This window comes from Delphinus delphis, chromosome 15, assembly GCF_949987515.2.
Source record: "Delphinus delphis chromosome 15, mDelDel1.2, whole genome shotgun sequence".
Classification (NCBI taxonomy): domain Eukaryota; kingdom Metazoa; phylum Chordata; class Mammalia; order Artiodactyla; family Delphinidae; genus Delphinus; species Delphinus delphis.
This window is the reverse complement of record NC_082697.1, coordinates 14508392-14524432: the sequence shown is the minus strand read 5'-3', so window position 1 is coordinate 14524432 and position 16041 is coordinate 14508392. Positions and strand designations below refer to the sequence as shown.

The window sequence follows — 16041 nt, the reverse complement described above, 5'->3', positions numbered from 1 at the left end:
GCCAGGCAGCCTCTGCGGGGCCGCCTCCCCGCGGCCGCGACCTAGTTCCCTGCCGTTATTTTTAGGGCGCGGGATGGCACCTGCCCACGTGCCGGCCCCGCCTGCGCCGGAGAGTGGGGGGCGGGCGGAGCTACGTCTGCTCAAGGGAGGCGAGGTCCCCATCCCCCGCAGCACCCTCTCCATCCCACCCGCGCAAGCCCCCAGTTTTCGTGCGAGGGGGCCTCCAAGAGAGCACTGCCCGCCCCTCGTCCCCTCTTCTTTCTCCCTCCCTCGCTCCCCCCCGCAAAACCCCGCCAGTGGCTCATGCCTCCTGCATACGGGATGAGGCGAGCAGCGCCGCCGCTGAGAGGGGGCGCGCGCGGGTGTGAGCGTGTGTCCGTGTGCGAGTGTGTGTGCGCCGGGCGGGCGGGCACTGCAGCTTCTTCCTCCGTGGAGCGGAGAGCGAGAGAGAGCTAGAGCGAGCGAGAGAGCGGCGGAGGCAGGCAGAGGGGCGCGGGTGAGGCGCCGCAGCCATCCCCGGGCCCGGCGCCGCGCCGCCACCATGCTAAACAACCTGACGGACTGCGAGGACGGCGATGGGGGAGCCAACCCTGGTAAGCAGCGGTCCGGGGGCGGCGAGGAGAGGAAGCGGCTCTGGGGTTAGAGGCAGAGCGGGGGCCGCCTCCTTCAGAGGAGAGGCGGGGATTGACCGGGGCGGTGGGCGCCCAAGGCGGCCTGGAGCCCAGCTCCATTGGAATGCGCCAGGCACTGTACGAGGTGCTGGAATGCGCCGCGCCCGGGGACAGGGCTGGGGGCCAAGGGGCTGCCATTGCCCACGGCCCGGGGGCAGACGTGGGGTAGCTAAGCGGGGGAGGCGGTGGGAAGGGGTTGGAAGAGCTAGAACGGGCTGACGTGTAGCTCGACGGGAGGGAGGAGGGCTCCTCTTCCCGAGGAGGGACCCTGGCGTCCTGGCGCAGAGCGCGGGGGTTGCGGGGGGCGCAGTCTGCGGCAGTCCCTCGCTCTGAGACTTCCAGCTGAAAGATGGGGGGAAGGTGCCTATGGGGGGATTGGAGCCATATGACAGCCCCCGTCCGGCTGCGGTGTCTCCTTAAGGGGTCACTTGATGTGGTCCGGGCCTCCTCCCCCAAAGCTGCCCGGGGTCCGACCTCAGACCGAAGCGTACCCCCTCCGGGGATTTTCAGCTCTACTTTGCGGAATCTCCTTCTCCCTCTCGCGTTCCCGTGGGTTTGGGACGGGAAGCAAGATCACCCTCCTTTCTTCCCCCTTTCCCCTTCCTCTGAGTACCCTGGCATAGCAGTGTGGTTTCAAGGGCGGGGCAGGGGAGAGTCTTTCCAGTCAGCTCTGCTAGCTTCCCCAGTGAGGCCTCGGGAATGGGGTCCCAGCGGCCGAATTCCTGGCGCCGTGGCGCGGACACTGCGGACGCGCTGCGGTGGGTGCGGAGACTCGCTAGGAGCCGAGGGGCTTGGAGTGAGTCCGTTCGCGGCTCCCACTCTCCTCCGCGCTTTCCCTGCTCCGAGGTCTGCGAGGCCAGCCACCCCCTCGGGCTCTCGGGCCCCCCGCCGCCCCCCCGCGGTCTCAGCCACCCAGCACGGCCGTCAGCCGCCCCCAGCCCCCACCCTCCAGCGGTGCTGCGTCCCTTGCGCACTAGCGCGCCTCCCGCTCTGGCTGTCTGCGCTCAGCGCCTCAAACGCTCCCCTGGGCATTGCTTGACCCTCTGGGCCGAGACTCCTGCAGACCTCCCCCAGGGGTGGCCCAAGGCTGAAAGAGCAGGGTCTTCCAGGGACTGGCAGCCTGGCCTTGAAGTCCTCCGGATCCTGGGTCCAAGTCAGAGCCAAGGGGTCGCTTGGGAAGTCTGTGGACACCAGGGTCCCCGATCCTTTGTCTGACACCCCTTCTTCCTCCCTGAGGCTGAGTACGGGTAGGAACTACTGGCTGCCTAACTCATCCATCTCCACAGTCACCCTGAGGTTACCTCAGTCCGCAGCCGCCCCCCTCCACAGCGGGCTTAGGCTGCGGGAGGGAGGGGGTTTGGCAAAGTCGAGTCCGCAGCAGAGCCCGGCATCCCGTCGCGGTTCCTAGGGAACGAAGGGGGGCCATGTCCACCTGGGATCCCCTTCAGATGTCACCACTCTGAGGAGGGGACTCTGTTCTCGCAGACACGGGGTATGGGTCCAATCCCCCAGTCCCTGCTTTCTCTACCCTGAGGATGGCGTCTTACTGGGCGCCATGGGATTTCCATGGGGTCTCACGTGGCCTAGAAAAGTGGCCTCTGGGTGTGAAGCAGTAGTCAAACTAGGAACTCCTTCAGTTCTACCCCTCCCCATAAGTTTCCCAGACTCTGAGTGTAGCAGGCTCGTGGGGAGACTTTCTCCCTAGATATCAGTGTCCAGGATCTGGAACTAGAGTGGCCAGGACCTGGGTCTGGCATGTTGGGTCCCAGAGAGAGAAAGAAGGCCTCCCAGTGGTGCCTGGAGACGATGACAGGCGGCTCTAAGGACCTCCTGGGCTTGAGGGAAGACCACCAGGCCGACAACCACTGGCATCTCTTAACTCAGGTTCTTGGAAATGTAGGAGGGGACCCTTGGTCCTGACCTCGGGGAGGTGGGAATGACCAGAGTAAGAAGGCTCCTCTGGACGAAAGGACACAAGGATATTTATTGTCTCTGGCCCCCAGGTCTCCTTTCCTCTTGGGGTCTGACGCCTTCCCCTACTCGCCCAATCTGGCTTGGGGATTCCCCCAGGCCTGGCCCCAGGCCCCCAGGGGAGGCTCCTTAGCCCGCGCCGCTAGCCTGTTTCCTCCCCGGGAGCTCTGGCCGCCGCCGCTTAATTGAAAGCCGATTCGGGCGGAGAGCTCCCAGGGGGCGGGGGGGGGGGGGGGGCCGAGAGGGCTCAGCCTCAGTCTGGCCCTGCCTCTCGCGCGCGCGCCGCACGGCGCTCTCCCATCATCCTGACTCCTGGCTCCGGGGAATCAGGGCGAGTTCCCCCTTCGTAGTCCTGCTCCTCTGAGAACTCATGAAGCTCACCCCTCCCCTTCAACCGGTGTTCCAGGGAGGGGACGAAATCAGCCCTGGCAGACGAGACCGGGGGCCTGGCGTCCCACCCAGGCGGCGGGTGGAAAGGCGGGACCCAGGACAAGCCTACGAACCGCTCCCTCCCCTGCCCTCATCTCGGGGCTGGGATCCGGCCGGGAGTCCGGCTCCGCGCTGCGCGTCGCGTTACATAAGCCGCTGCGGGCGCGTGGCCGGCTCTGCTCCGCGCGGCGCTCTCTGCCCGCGCCGTCGCCATGGAGACCGGCGCGGAGGTGCTTCGATGCCGGGTCTCGGGCCGGGACGCCCCCCATCCCCGCCCTGCACGCGCCCCGCGCCCCCACGAAGGAGGAGGGGAGGGGGTGTGAAAGGAATGGGGGGCTCTCGTGTCTGGTTGTCCTGCCCCTAAGAGCGGACGCTGTGGAGAGAGGGACCCAGTCCCACAGGAGACAGGGCCCCTAAATCTTGCTGCCGGGGAAGGCGTGTGGGATAGGGAGCCCAGGCTGGACGGGGTACCACGTCTATTAGTAATCGTAATTGTAACAGTAACGGCAGTAGCTACACTTAGGTGCCGGGCACGCCCAACAGGCATTATTTTACTTAATCCCCACAACAGCCCTATGAGTTAAACACCATTATTATCCCTTTGCAAAGTAGGAAACTGAGGCTTAGTTTAAGTGACTTGCCCAACGTGTCGACACAGCCACCAAAGTTGGGACTGGAACCTAAATCTCCTTGGCTCCAGCCTGTTTTCTTAACCATTAAGAAATTTCTTCTCACCTCATCCCCCTTCAACCTCTCTAGTTACCACCATAGTGTGATAGGAACATCTTGCCAGCATTTTAAAAGGAGGAGGGACCCACCTCACTTTTATTTCTCCTTTTCTCTGGCCCCAAACAGCTCTTCTGAGACACTGGGGGTCAGGAAGGGAGCCTGGGGGAATTCACCTCCACAGACTTTATCCTGAGCACCTATTACATGCCAGGCTCCCACTGGGAGGACCGGTCTGCAAGTCCCAGGAACCCACATATGTGAGGAGAAGAGTGAGCTGGTGGAGGCCCCTGTTGGGAGAAGTTCTTGGCTTGATGAGTGAAGTGGAGGTGGTGACAGGAGATGGTGGTGGGTTTCCCTTGAGGATGTGAGGCATCACTTCCACAGTTTTGAGTCGGGATGAGATTGGTTATAGCAGGTCATGCTCTGGGGATGGACCCTGGCTGGGAGATGAAGGAAGGTTTCCAGGAGGAGAGGCTGGGGAGGATTTGGGGAGATGGGGAGAGAGAGAGGGACCAGGAGATGAGGGGACAGGAAATTCAGAATATGTAGGGCCTCAACTTCACTTCTGTTTTGGTCATTGGCGAGTTTCTCCGGAGTCCAAAGAGATGTCTACTGCTGGGGTTCAGCCCTGAAACTGAGAAAGTGTGATGGCTGAAGCCAAGGGAGTGTGTCTGTGGAGGGCCCCTTACATCTCTTTGAAAGGACCCTCTCCTTAATGCCCTAGAGGCTTTCTTCTTGGATGATCTCCAGGCACACGGTTTCACACACTTCCTACACGCCTTTTCATGGGCTACCCCCATGTCTTCCTCCTGTCTGGCCTCTCTCCTGGGACCCAGACTGATCCGTACATCCAAGTGCTTCTGGACATATTCACTTGGGTGTCCTATAGCGCCTCACCAGCAATCAAATTCAGCAACTTCCCCACCCCCAATCTCCTTCTCTCCCCTGTTTATTTATTTATTTTTTTGCGGTACGCGGGCCTCTCACTGCTGTGGCCTCTCCCGTTGCGGAGCACAGGCTCCGGACGCGCAGGCCCAGCGGCCATGGCTCACGGGCCCAGCTGCTCTGCGGCATGTGGAATCTTCCCGGACCGGGGTACGAACGCGCGTCCCCTGCATCGGCAGGCGGACTCTCAACCACTGCGCCACCAGGGAAGCCCTCCCCTGTTTATTAAATAGCACCATATCCACCCATTTACCCATGCTAGAAACCCAGGCCTTATCCCAGATTCCTCCTTCCCACATCCTCAAATATCTGGCATGGAAATGTGTGCCAATAATTCTGGAGTCTATTCATTGTTCCGCCCTGCTTCTGGTCTGGGTATCATTGGCCCTTGCCCAGATTTCTGAAAGTCCCTAACTAGCTTCTGTATTCTTCATCTAAAGGCCAGAGCAATTGCTCTAAAACACAAATCTGTTCATGGTGTTTTTTTGCCTGAAACTCTTCAATGACTTCCCATTGTCCTCTGGATGAAGTCCAAAATCCTTAACATGGCTGGCTAGTCATTTAAGGACCCGGCCCGCAGTTACCTTCCTAGCCTCTTTTTTTTTACATGCTACTCCCCATCCTTGCCCCCCACCCCACCGTACTCCTTCCTTAGACTCCTGCCGGATCAAGCTTCCTCCAGCTCCTCTGACCCACTCCTCTCACTCTCACCTCTGGGCCATCGAACATGCTGTTCTGCTGTTCTATTTGCCTGGAACACCCTCCCGCCTCCCTCCCAGTCTAGCTCTTACTCATCCTTCAGTTCTCAGCCGACACGTCACTTCCTCTGGGAAGCCTTCCGTGACCTCCCAGGCTGGACTGAACACTTCTCCTGTGTTACCACAGCTCTTCTTTCATATTCTACCACGGACCTTATCCTCTGGGTTGGAAATTCCTGGCTGCTGGTTTATCTCCCCTGCCTTTGGGTTCCCCAAGGGCTGGGATGGTGTCTTATTCTGTGTTTTACTCCCCCATGCCCATGCCCACGCTGGCACACAGGAGACATCCAGTAAATACTTGTTGACTGAAGATGAATGAGAGACACAGGAGATGCCAAAGGGGGGTCACTCTTCCAAGAGGTGGAGTATCCTTGGGGCCTCAGCTGCAGGGTTCTCTGCCTTCCCCCCACCCCCAAACACCAGGATGGGCTAGTTGTGGTCAAGGAGGGGACGCTGGAGAGTCTAGGGTGCCCTGGTGAATGAAGTAGGACCCCCAAGAGCAAGGGAGCACTTCCACGTTCATTAAATACCCCGTACGAGCCAGGGAGCACACTAGGCTCTTCGTATGCGCTGTCAACTAAAATTCTGCAAGGGAGGTTGTATTAGCGCCAGTTTTCCAATGTGCAGACCGAGGTTCAGAGAGTTAAAGCGGCCACTCAGCTGGACGCCCAGGTATGTGGGCCACAACCAGCTGGTGCCAGGCCCCTGACTCCTCCGCCTTCTCAGGTGATGGCAACCCCAAGGAGAGCAGCCCCTTCATCAACAGCACCGACACAGAGAAGGGGAAGGAGTATGATGGCAAGAACATGGCCCTGTTTGAGGTGGGTTGCCAGGGGAGTTGGGCCTCCACCCACAGTTCACCTCCGCCTTCGTCAGCCACCCCCTCCCTCCTTCCCTGGGGAACAGTCCCCTCCTCTCCATCTCTCCCTCAGGTCCACCTTCCTCCCTGAACCTCCCTGTCATTTCTTCTCCTCCCCTTTTCCCCTGCTATCCCCCTTCTTACCCCAACCCGCTCTCTCCCTGTTCTCCTTGCTCTCCTCGTCCTTGCTCATCTCATCCTAGCCTCAACGGTTTGCCCCTGGTCTGCATCTCTCTCGGCCTCCTACCGTCTAGCCCCCCCACCCCCGACCAGGGCTTAGCCTCCCAACACTGAGAGCCTCCCTCCACAGGAGGAGATGGACACCAGCCCCATGGTGTCCTCCCTGCTCAGTGGCCTGGCCAACTACACCAACCTGCCTCAGGGAAGTAGGGAGCACGAAGAGGCAGAAAACAATGAGGGTGGAAAAAAGAAGCCGGTGCAGGTGAGGGCCTCGGGGAGGAAGGGCTGAGGGAGGAGGGAGGGTGGGAGGGGAGAGGGGGTGGGGCAGGAAAGATGGATTCAGATGGAGGGGTGCATGATGGAGACAGAGGGATGGGAGGTGGATGCTGAGGGAGGGGAAGGGATGGGAGGTGAGGGATAGACATGGAGGGGAGAGGGAGGGGAGGCTTGAAGGGTAGGTGATAGAGGCCTGAAGGGAGGAGGGAAGCAAGATGAGAATCAGAGGGAAGAGGGATGAAGGGACGGGGATGAAGAGAAGAGGAAAGTGGGGGATGGAGGGGCCGGGGTAGGAGGAGTGGGCCTGGGGTGTTGGCAGTGACTGGGGGGCTGCAGAAACTGACGCTGGCCTCCCTGGCAGGCCCCCCGCATGGGCACCTTCATGGGCGTGTACCTACCGTGCCTGCAGAACATCTTTGGTGTCATCCTCTTCTTGCGGCTCACTTGGGTGGTGGGCATCGCGGGCATCATGGAGTCCTTCTGCATGGTTTTCATCTGCTGTTCCTGTGTGAGTGACACGCTCCCCTCTCCTGACGCCTGGCAGCTGGGGCTGAGCAGGGACCTGGCGGGGGGAGGGGGAGGAGGGGGAAGCATGAGACCTGATCTTTTTATAGGAACCACTGCGTGTAATCTTTGAGAGTAAATTAGGTCTGCCTGGTCCTTCCAGCATCTCACAGGCTAGTCCCTGATGGCTATTAACCAGGTTTCACCTGGCTGTGTGTGTGTGCTTGGCTGTAATTACACAGGTACCGCAGACTCATTGATGAAAAAGATAGGTGTACATTAATAAATAAAACTCACCTACAGTCTCACAGTAGTTAACATTTCAGTAGGTCTTGACTCACAAAAAATGGGATTACGGGTCCCAAACAGCTTTGTAACTGAATTATTCCCATCCTCTCTAAAAAAATCACATGTTCACTAACCACCTACTTCTCACGACATTTACGTTTCCTCACATGTGACCCTTGAGCCCCCTCTGCGTGTGAGTAGCCAGTGCTGAAGCTAGTACACCTGCCTATTTAATAAATGAAGAAACTGAGGCTTAGAGAACTGAAGTGACTTGTCTCCGGTCACACAGCTGGTCAGAGGCCAAGCTGGGGTTTCCAGAGCTCTCTGATGCTATAGCTTGCGTTTCTTTCATGTGCTTGGTGAAGAAGGGGTTTTCTGGACAAGAAGGACTTGGCAGGAGTAGGAGTTGGAACAGGACCGAGGACAAGCTTGATGGAAGAGGACTTGTGGGTCTGGCGGGTGTTTATGGGGTAGAAGGTTTGGCCCCCACCCTACTCGCCACTCTGACGATCTCTCTCCTCACAGACGATGCTCACGGCCATTTCCATGAGTGCAATTGCAACCAATGGTGTTGTGCCTGGTATGTGACTGGGGCTTCTTGGAGGGGAAGGGGCCTGGATGGTTGGGAGGGAGGCCTGGGTAGTTGGAAGGAGGGACAGTGTCCTGGGCTTTGGGTACCATCGGGACCCCAGAGAAGCAATACCGCAGATTCGGGGGCTGGGTTACGGCGTTTTTGTGGGATAGATGGGGGCAGCCGTGTGAAGGTGAGGGGACAGAGGTGTTGATGGCGTTGAATGGGGCAATGCAAGATCTCCTCCCTTTGCCTGAGATCCTCCTCTCCATCATCCTATTTTCTGAGCCATGACCTCCTTAGAGGGGTAATTAGCAACGTGGGAATTAGTGCTAGAGAAGCCACTCAGAGCGTCTGGCTGGGTCTCCCTTCAGTCCTAGGGCTACAGCTTGTAAGGCTTGGGAGGCCCAGAGCATCCTCCTTCCCACCACTGTCTCTGATCCTCCCTCATCCCCTACGGCAGCCCAGTGCCCCTCGAACCTCTTGCTGATACTGGGTTTTTTCTGCAGCTGGCGGCTCCTACTACATGATTTCCAGGTCTCTGGGTCCAGAGTTTGGGGGCGCTGTGGGCCTCTGCTTCTACCTGGGCACTACGTTTGCTGGGGCCATGTACATCCTGGGCACCATCGAAATCCTGCTGGTGAGAGGGGCCAAGGAGGAGGTGTGGGCCCCAGGCTGTCAGTCAGTTAACTGATGCTCCCTGGACACCTCCTGTAGGCTGGGTCACTAAGTAAGGCCAAGGGAAAATCAGACACGGTTCTGTCTGGAAAGAGTTCACAGTCTAGTTGGGGAGACAGGATACACTAATTATGTAACATGAACAGCTGTCGTTTATCAGGCACCCACTGTGCTCTCAGCAGAGTTCCAAGTGCTTTACGGTCATTAGCCTGAATCCTCATGAGGTTTAAGTATTATCATGCCCATTTTACAAATGATAAGCTCAGACAGGTGAAATGACTTGCTCAAGGTCACTCAGCTACCGAGTGGCAGAGGTGGGTTGGGAAGAGTAAAATCATGAAATAAGAAATAATAAGTCATGTCACACAGTGATTGCCTACTGTGTGCCAGGGACAGTGCTAAGCACTCTGTGAATGTTAGTGGTAGGGGGCTGATGGCTAGCGGATGGCAGAGGAGAAGAAGAGGGAGCTGAGAAAGAGATCTGTTAGAAGCAGTGACTGATGAGAAGTCAGGTCCCTGGGCAGTGTTCGAAGTGGACGGCTGCTGACTTTGGTCTCGGTTCTTCCTGCCCCTGCAGGAGGAGGTGAGGTGGGAGCTGAAGAGGGTTCCTTGGTATATAGAAAGTGGGGCTGACATTTATTTCCCAAACCCCTACTCTACCCAGGCCCCGTGGCCTTCAACGTACCATTTTATTTTATCCTCACGACCCTTGCATTAGTTAGAAGATGTCCCCATTTTATGGATGCGGAAAGCAAGGCTCAGAGAGTTTAAGGGATGTATGGAAGGGATATGAACCTGTGTCTTCCTGACCCTGAAGCCCGTGCTTGTCCACCCAACCACTCGGCTTCAGAGAACTAGAACTAACAGATATTGCAGCTTCTGGTTTTGGGATGGAATGGAGGAGTCCAGGGGCAGGGAGGGTAGATGGGGAATAAAGGACCCCAAAAGCCAAATTATGAGAGAATAATAATAGACCTCTATGGCTTTTACAAAATCAAAGAACTATTATAAAAGCAATTCTACCCATTGCATAAAATTGGAAAAAAATCAAAGAATGTAAAAAAGGAAATACCAGTCTCCTAAGGCAAATCATCACTATCATTGGGTGCGTCCTTCTAGTATTTTGTGATATTGTATTCTGTCTTTAGAAAATATAACTCTATAGCTTTCTCTAATCATGCAAGACCCTCTTTGCAAATATCACAAGTGAAAATAACTTTTGTAAGAATATAAATATATTAATATTTAGTATAGAAATTATGGAAAATACAGATGTGCAAAAAGAATAAAGATTATTCACATTTTTACCATTCAGGGGAAACGACTGTTAACATTTTGATGTATCTACACACAGACAGACATATATACACATATGTGTGTATATAGTCACATGTAAGTACACATATATATTTACAAAAATGAGATAAGACACATTCTTTTCAAAAATTGATTGTTTTTACCTAATATAACATGGATAGCCTTTTTGAGTCAGTTCATATAAATCTATGTTGTCCTTTTTAACAGCTACATAGTCTATTCGGAAATATCATGATTTATTTACCCAATCCTCTAGAGATGAATGTCTAATTTATATCTGCCTTTCTTATTGAAATAATAAAAACAATAAATAATCATTAAGAACTATACTTGATAACAAAAGAATAGAACTTAATAATTGCTCCCAACATTTCTGCAATACAATCTTTTAATGACAGTATAATAGTCCTTGCAGGCTAGACCATGATTTCCTTAACTATTCCCCTATCATTGGATGTCATTTCCAGTCTTGTACTACTGTAAATATGCTGTGATGCGTATCTTTTCTCCAAAGCCCTGCCTGCACCTCAGGTTATTTCCTTGGGGTGATTCTTAGTTGGTTACTTAGTGGGTTACCTACTTACTTGACCTCTGCACCCCTTTCCCACAGGCTTACCTCTTCCCAGCTATGGCCATTTTCAAGGCAGAAGATGCCAGTGGGGAGGCGGCAGCCATGCTGAACAATATGCGTGTGTACGGCACCTGCGTGCTCACCTGCATGGCCACTGTGGTATTTGTGGGCGTCAAGTATGTCAACAAGTTTGCCCTTGTCTTCCTGGGTTGTGTCATCCTCTCCATCCTGGCCATCTATGCCGGGGTCATCAAATCTGCCTTTGACCCACCCAACTTCCCGTAAGTGCTACTGCCCTGAGCCTCAGGCATCCTCCCCCTCCTCCCTGGACTGGTTTCAGGGCCTTCACACTAGTGTCTGCCAACCCCCCTGCCCCCATCTCTCAGAATCAGAGTGGTTGTGGATTTACAATAAACTCCCTTGGGAGGGAAAACCTCTCCTGGTTTAAGGGAAATCTCTTTAGGATGGGATAACATTTTTTGGAGGTGTGCACAGTTTTCCTTGTGAGGGTCAAGGGCTGGCTGGTGAGGTGGACTTAGGAAGAGCCAAGTGGAACAATGTCTAAAGGGAAGACCGGTCTGTGTTAGGTAACCTTTCTTGGGTAGAGACAACCTTCTGGAATGTGACAACCTCTTAGTATTAAACACCTTCCCTATCATGGGAAAGGACATAGAAGAGAGGGTCTCGGGGCTCAGATCCCTGTTGGTTCTGCCTCTCTCCCTAGGGCACATTCCCCTACATCCCACTGCCCAGAAGAACGGCACACGGAGACTGCTGTCCACGGTGCTGAAATAGCATCGCCCGAAAGCAGTGGTTCTCTGCCGTGGCTGCATATTAGAATCACTTGGGGGGAGGGAATTCCCTGGTGGTCCAGGGATTAGGACTCCCAGGGCCTGGGGGAAAGAAAAGAATCACTTGTGGGGAGCTTTGAAAGAACACAGATCCTGGGCTCCATCCCAATTACATCAGAATCTCTGGATATGGGGCCCTGGCATCTATGTTTTTCGTGCTCCCATGGCGATTCTACTGTGAAACCAGGGCAAAGCTACGTCCCTCACCACCCTCCTCCCTTGTTTCTCTCCCTAGGATCTGCCTCCTGGGGAACCGCACACTGTCTCGCCATGGCTTTGATGTCTGTGCCAAGCTGGCTTGGGAAGGAAATGAGACAGTGACCACACGGCTCTGGGGCCTTTTCTGCTCCTCCCGATTCCTCAACGCCACCTGTGATGAGTACTTCACCCGAAACAATGTCACGGAGATCCAGGGCATTCCTGGCGCTGCCAGTGGCCTCATCAAAGGTCTGAGGGAGGGAAGAGGTCTGGTGTCCAGGGAATGCTGCAGGGATTGTGGCTTAAACAGGATTAAGGGACTCCTTGGGATTCAGTTAAATTCGATCAGTTTTAATTGAGCACCTACTCTGGGCCATGTTCTATCCTTGGGATCACGGAGAGGTAGAGATGAAAGGGAGCCTTCGCGTACCTTACCACCTAGTGGGAAAGAAAGTTATCAGCTTAACAAGTATTCGCTAAGTACCTGCTAACTGCCTAGCACTGCACTGGGCACCAGGAACACAACATAAATAAGTCACAGTTCTTGGCCTCAAGGAGTCTAATAGCAGAGGCAGAAGTAATAGCAAATAAATTAGGACATCTGTAGGTGTGCATTCAATGAACAGAGACCTCCCAAGGGAGGGAGTGGTCATGTGTATAAGGTGGTGAGACAAGGCTTCCTGGACTCATCTGAGAAGGGTTTTGAAGGACAAATAAGAGATTTTCAGTTATACAAAGGGAATAAGGGAATTACAGGCAGAAGAACAGCTTGCCTAAAAGTATGCAGACACAGAAGAGCATATTGTGTCCTTCCAACCACAGGTAATTTGGTGTGACTGGGGCATAAAGTACAAAGGAAGGAGGGGAATCAAGAAATGATGTTGGAGAGGCTGGCGTGAGCCTGACTGTGGTCAGCCCTGGAAGCCGCGTTGAAGGGTTTGGACGGTGTTCTGAGGGCAACGAGGAGCCACCAAAGGGTTCTGAGTAAAGGGACGGACCGGGTCAGCTTGTTGCTTGTGAAGGTTCACTCTGGCGCTCACGTGGATGGGCTGAAAGCAGAGAGGGGACCGAGTCAGGGAGTCTAGGAGGAGGCTGATGCTGGGTCCAGGTGAGAGCTGGTGGTTTTCTTACCTGGAGTGACGGAGTGACAGCAGTGGGAATGACACAGTGGCTCTCCACCAGGGCTGCTTTGCCCCCCAGGAGACGTGTGGCAACGTCTGGAGACATTTTGCGTTATCACAACTGAAGGCTTATTATTGGCATCCGGCGGCGGAGGCCAGGGCTGTTCTTCCACACCCTACAGCGCTACAGGACAGCCCTCCACACAAGAATTACCTGTTCTCATCACAATTATTGCTGAATTTGACATTTAGTGCAGAAGTGGAGGAACCCTGGAAAGGAGAGAAGTGGCGTATTTGAGAAATATTTAGGAGGAATAAGGGACAGGAGTTGGAGATTTTTGAAACGGAGATGGGGAAAGGGTGCAGTTGAGGGCAATGCCAAGCTCTCTGAGTTGATGGTAGTGTCATTTACCAAAATAAGGGATATAGGAAAGGAGCCATTTGGAGTGAGTAGGTGGTGAGATCAGTTTGGGACACACTGAATCAGCCTGAGATGTGTGTGTCTATGTCCCCCAGTAGACTGGACCATTTGAGGGCAAGGACTAGATCTGATTCATGTGCAAAGTCCCTGCACATGACCTGGCCCAAAGCGGGAGCTTCGGAAGTGTTGGTGGAAATAAGGCCCAGGGGGAGCGAGAGGTGGTTGACCCTGACCCTTCTTTCTGCCCACCCCACCTCCTGGCCCCAGAGCTCTGGCACCCTGACGTCTGGTCTTCTCCTTGAGCATCCTGTCTCTCCCACAGAGAACCTCTGGAGCTCCTACCTGACCAAGGGGGTGATTGTGGAAAGGCGTGGGATGCCCTCGGTGGGCCTGGGAGATGGTACCCCTGTCGACATGGACCATCCCTATGTCTTCAGCGATATGACCTCCTACTTCACCCTGCTGGTTGGCATCTACTTCCCCTCGGTCACAGGTGAAGGGGAGCTCAGAAAGGGAGGACTCTGGCTGGGAGTGGATGGGTAGGGAGAGAGTCAGTCACGATGTGGGGAATTTCTGAGTCCAACAGCCCCATTACATAGGCAGGAGCCAACAGTTCAGTTCCCACTGGACAGACAGGTGAGGGAATTAAGGCCCGGAGAAGCCAAGTAACAAGTCCAAGGTCTCATAGGAGTCAGTGGACCAGGACTAGATCCCCGGCTTCCTGACTCTGAGGCTGATGTCCTTTCTTCTCAGTCTGTCTGGTCTCCTGTGGCTCCTGTCCTAGCTGCTCCTCTGTTCACAGGGATCATGGCTGGTTCTAACCGCTCTGGGGACCTGCGGGATGCCCAGAAGTCAATTCCCACTGGCACCATCCTGGCCATCGCCACCACCTCCGCGGTCTGTATCCTTCACTGCTGGGCAGGGACCACCGTGGGTGGGGAGGGCTAGATGGAGGGCTTCTGAAGCTGCCGCCTCACCTGGCTGGCTCAGGAGGGGTGGGGAGGAAGGACAGCGCCACCCTGGGGATTCTCCTTCATCCTCCGCTGCAGACATCAGCTCCGTTGTTCTGTTTGGGGCCTGCATCGAGGGGGTCGTCCTTCGGGACAAGTAAGTAAGGGGATCAGGGAGGATCCTGTTCTGGGGGGGCGGGGGGGCATGGAGGGCCGGGTTCTGGGAAACAGGCCTGGCAGGGTAGTTGAAACGTGGGCAAGGGGCCTTGTGGGAGGGAGGCCACAGAGTTTGCCTGTCAACTCACTTTCTTATAATTCACCTTTTTCTTGTCACTCCAACTCAAGAAGTATGAGTGGTGTCTGATTTCCTTTAAGATAACGATCCTTTCCTTTCCTTTTTCTTTAAAATCTACTAATTCATTTACTACTTCCTGGATGTCTATGTGTTAGCTACTGTCCAGGGTTCTGGGGGCAGGGATAAATAACAAAGATAAATAACTAATGATTTTTGTTCTGAAGGAGCTCTTTGGAGCTGGTCACCATACTTGTCAAAAGACTTGAAACGCAGAGCAGTAGGGGTGGCGATAAAGCAAAGCCTGGGGGTTATGGAGGCTGCGATCCAGTCCCAGAGGGTCGGGCAAGAGGAGATGCTGTGGGAGTGCCTTATTCACGCTTTCTCATCTCTCCTTCCCACTTTACGCGCTGAGTGGTAGAGACTACCTAGGAAAGTAGGAGGGGGAGGGGCACTCCAGGCAGTGGGAACAGCATGGCCAAAGTAGAGGGGACCCAGAGCCGCGTGTGCGCGCGCACGCATGTAGGTACTAGTGGCTGTAAGCATTCAGAGCTTCTGGAGCACACAGCTCTGGAGGGTGTGTGCACACACGACCAGCGGGGTGAGACAGGAGGTCCTGTCACAGAAGTCAGTTTCCGAGGCGCCATTCTGGCTTCCAGGAAGTGGGGACATGAGGCTGGAGACCTAGGCTAGGGCCAGTCCTGGACGCCTGGGTTTTGGCACCAGGAAACTGGAGCTTTACTTTATAAAAAATGGGGGAAACCCTGAAGGATTTTAAGTAGGGAGGTGACCTGGCCAAATGGGCAATTCGCATATATTACACCTATTAGCTTTTAGGGCAACTTAACCTCCATTTATCTCATTTCATTTCATCGCAGACCTCCCACAAGATTGCAAGGGATTCGGCAGGTCATTCAGGATAATCTTTCATCTGCTTCTTGAAGTCCTTTAGCAACGGCCCATCTGAGTGTACCTTTGCTTGCACACTGAAGGGACAGGGCTCTCTCTACCTACTGAGGCAGCATCTTCCATTTGAAGACAGTGTCATTGTTCGAAAATGCTTTTCTTGATCCTCACACCACATACCATCACTACACGATGAGGCCAGAACCCCCAGTTTTCAGATGGAGACACTGAGGTTCTAATAGTTTGAGACATCTGCCCAGGATGACACAGTATCACACAATTGACCTCGTACTGGAATCACTATTGGGGGGAGGGGCGAGATAAGGGCAGGCGATTAAAAGGTAGAAACTACTATGTACAAAATAAATAAGCTACAAGGATATATTGTTCAGCACATGGAATACAGCAAATATTTTATAACTATAAGTGGAGTACAACTTCTAAAAATTGTGAACCACCATGTTGTACACCTGAAACTTAAATAATCTTGAATATCAACTACACCTCAATAAAAAAAAATAGTGTCACTCTTAGTACCACGTAGCAGGCACTGTG

At 54.4% G+C, this 16041-nt stretch overlaps 1 protein-coding gene across 1 annotated transcript in view; it reads left to right on the top strand.

The window, feature by feature from the left end:
- The first annotated feature begins 541 nt into the window (after nucleotides 1-541).
- Nucleotides 542-16041, top strand: part of SLC12A5 (solute carrier family 12 member 5) — a 30565-nt gene continuing 15065 nt past the window's right edge. Inside the window, exons 1-11 of the mRNA XM_060030704.1 lie at nucleotides 542-593; nucleotides 6230-6324; nucleotides 6673-6804; nucleotides 7180-7326; nucleotides 8136-8190; nucleotides 8691-8821; nucleotides 10787-11028; nucleotides 11834-12045; nucleotides 13661-13831; nucleotides 14141-14239; nucleotides 14388-14445. Coding sequence (XP_059886687.1) covers nucleotides 542-593; nucleotides 6230-6324; nucleotides 6673-6804; nucleotides 7180-7326; nucleotides 8136-8190; nucleotides 8691-8821; nucleotides 10787-11028; nucleotides 11834-12045; nucleotides 13661-13831; nucleotides 14141-14239; nucleotides 14388-14445 — 1394 coding nt within the window. The remainder of the gene's footprint in view (nucleotides 594-6229; nucleotides 6325-6672; nucleotides 6805-7179; nucleotides 7327-8135; nucleotides 8191-8690; nucleotides 8822-10786; nucleotides 11029-11833; nucleotides 12046-13660; nucleotides 13832-14140; nucleotides 14240-14387; nucleotides 14446-16041) is intronic.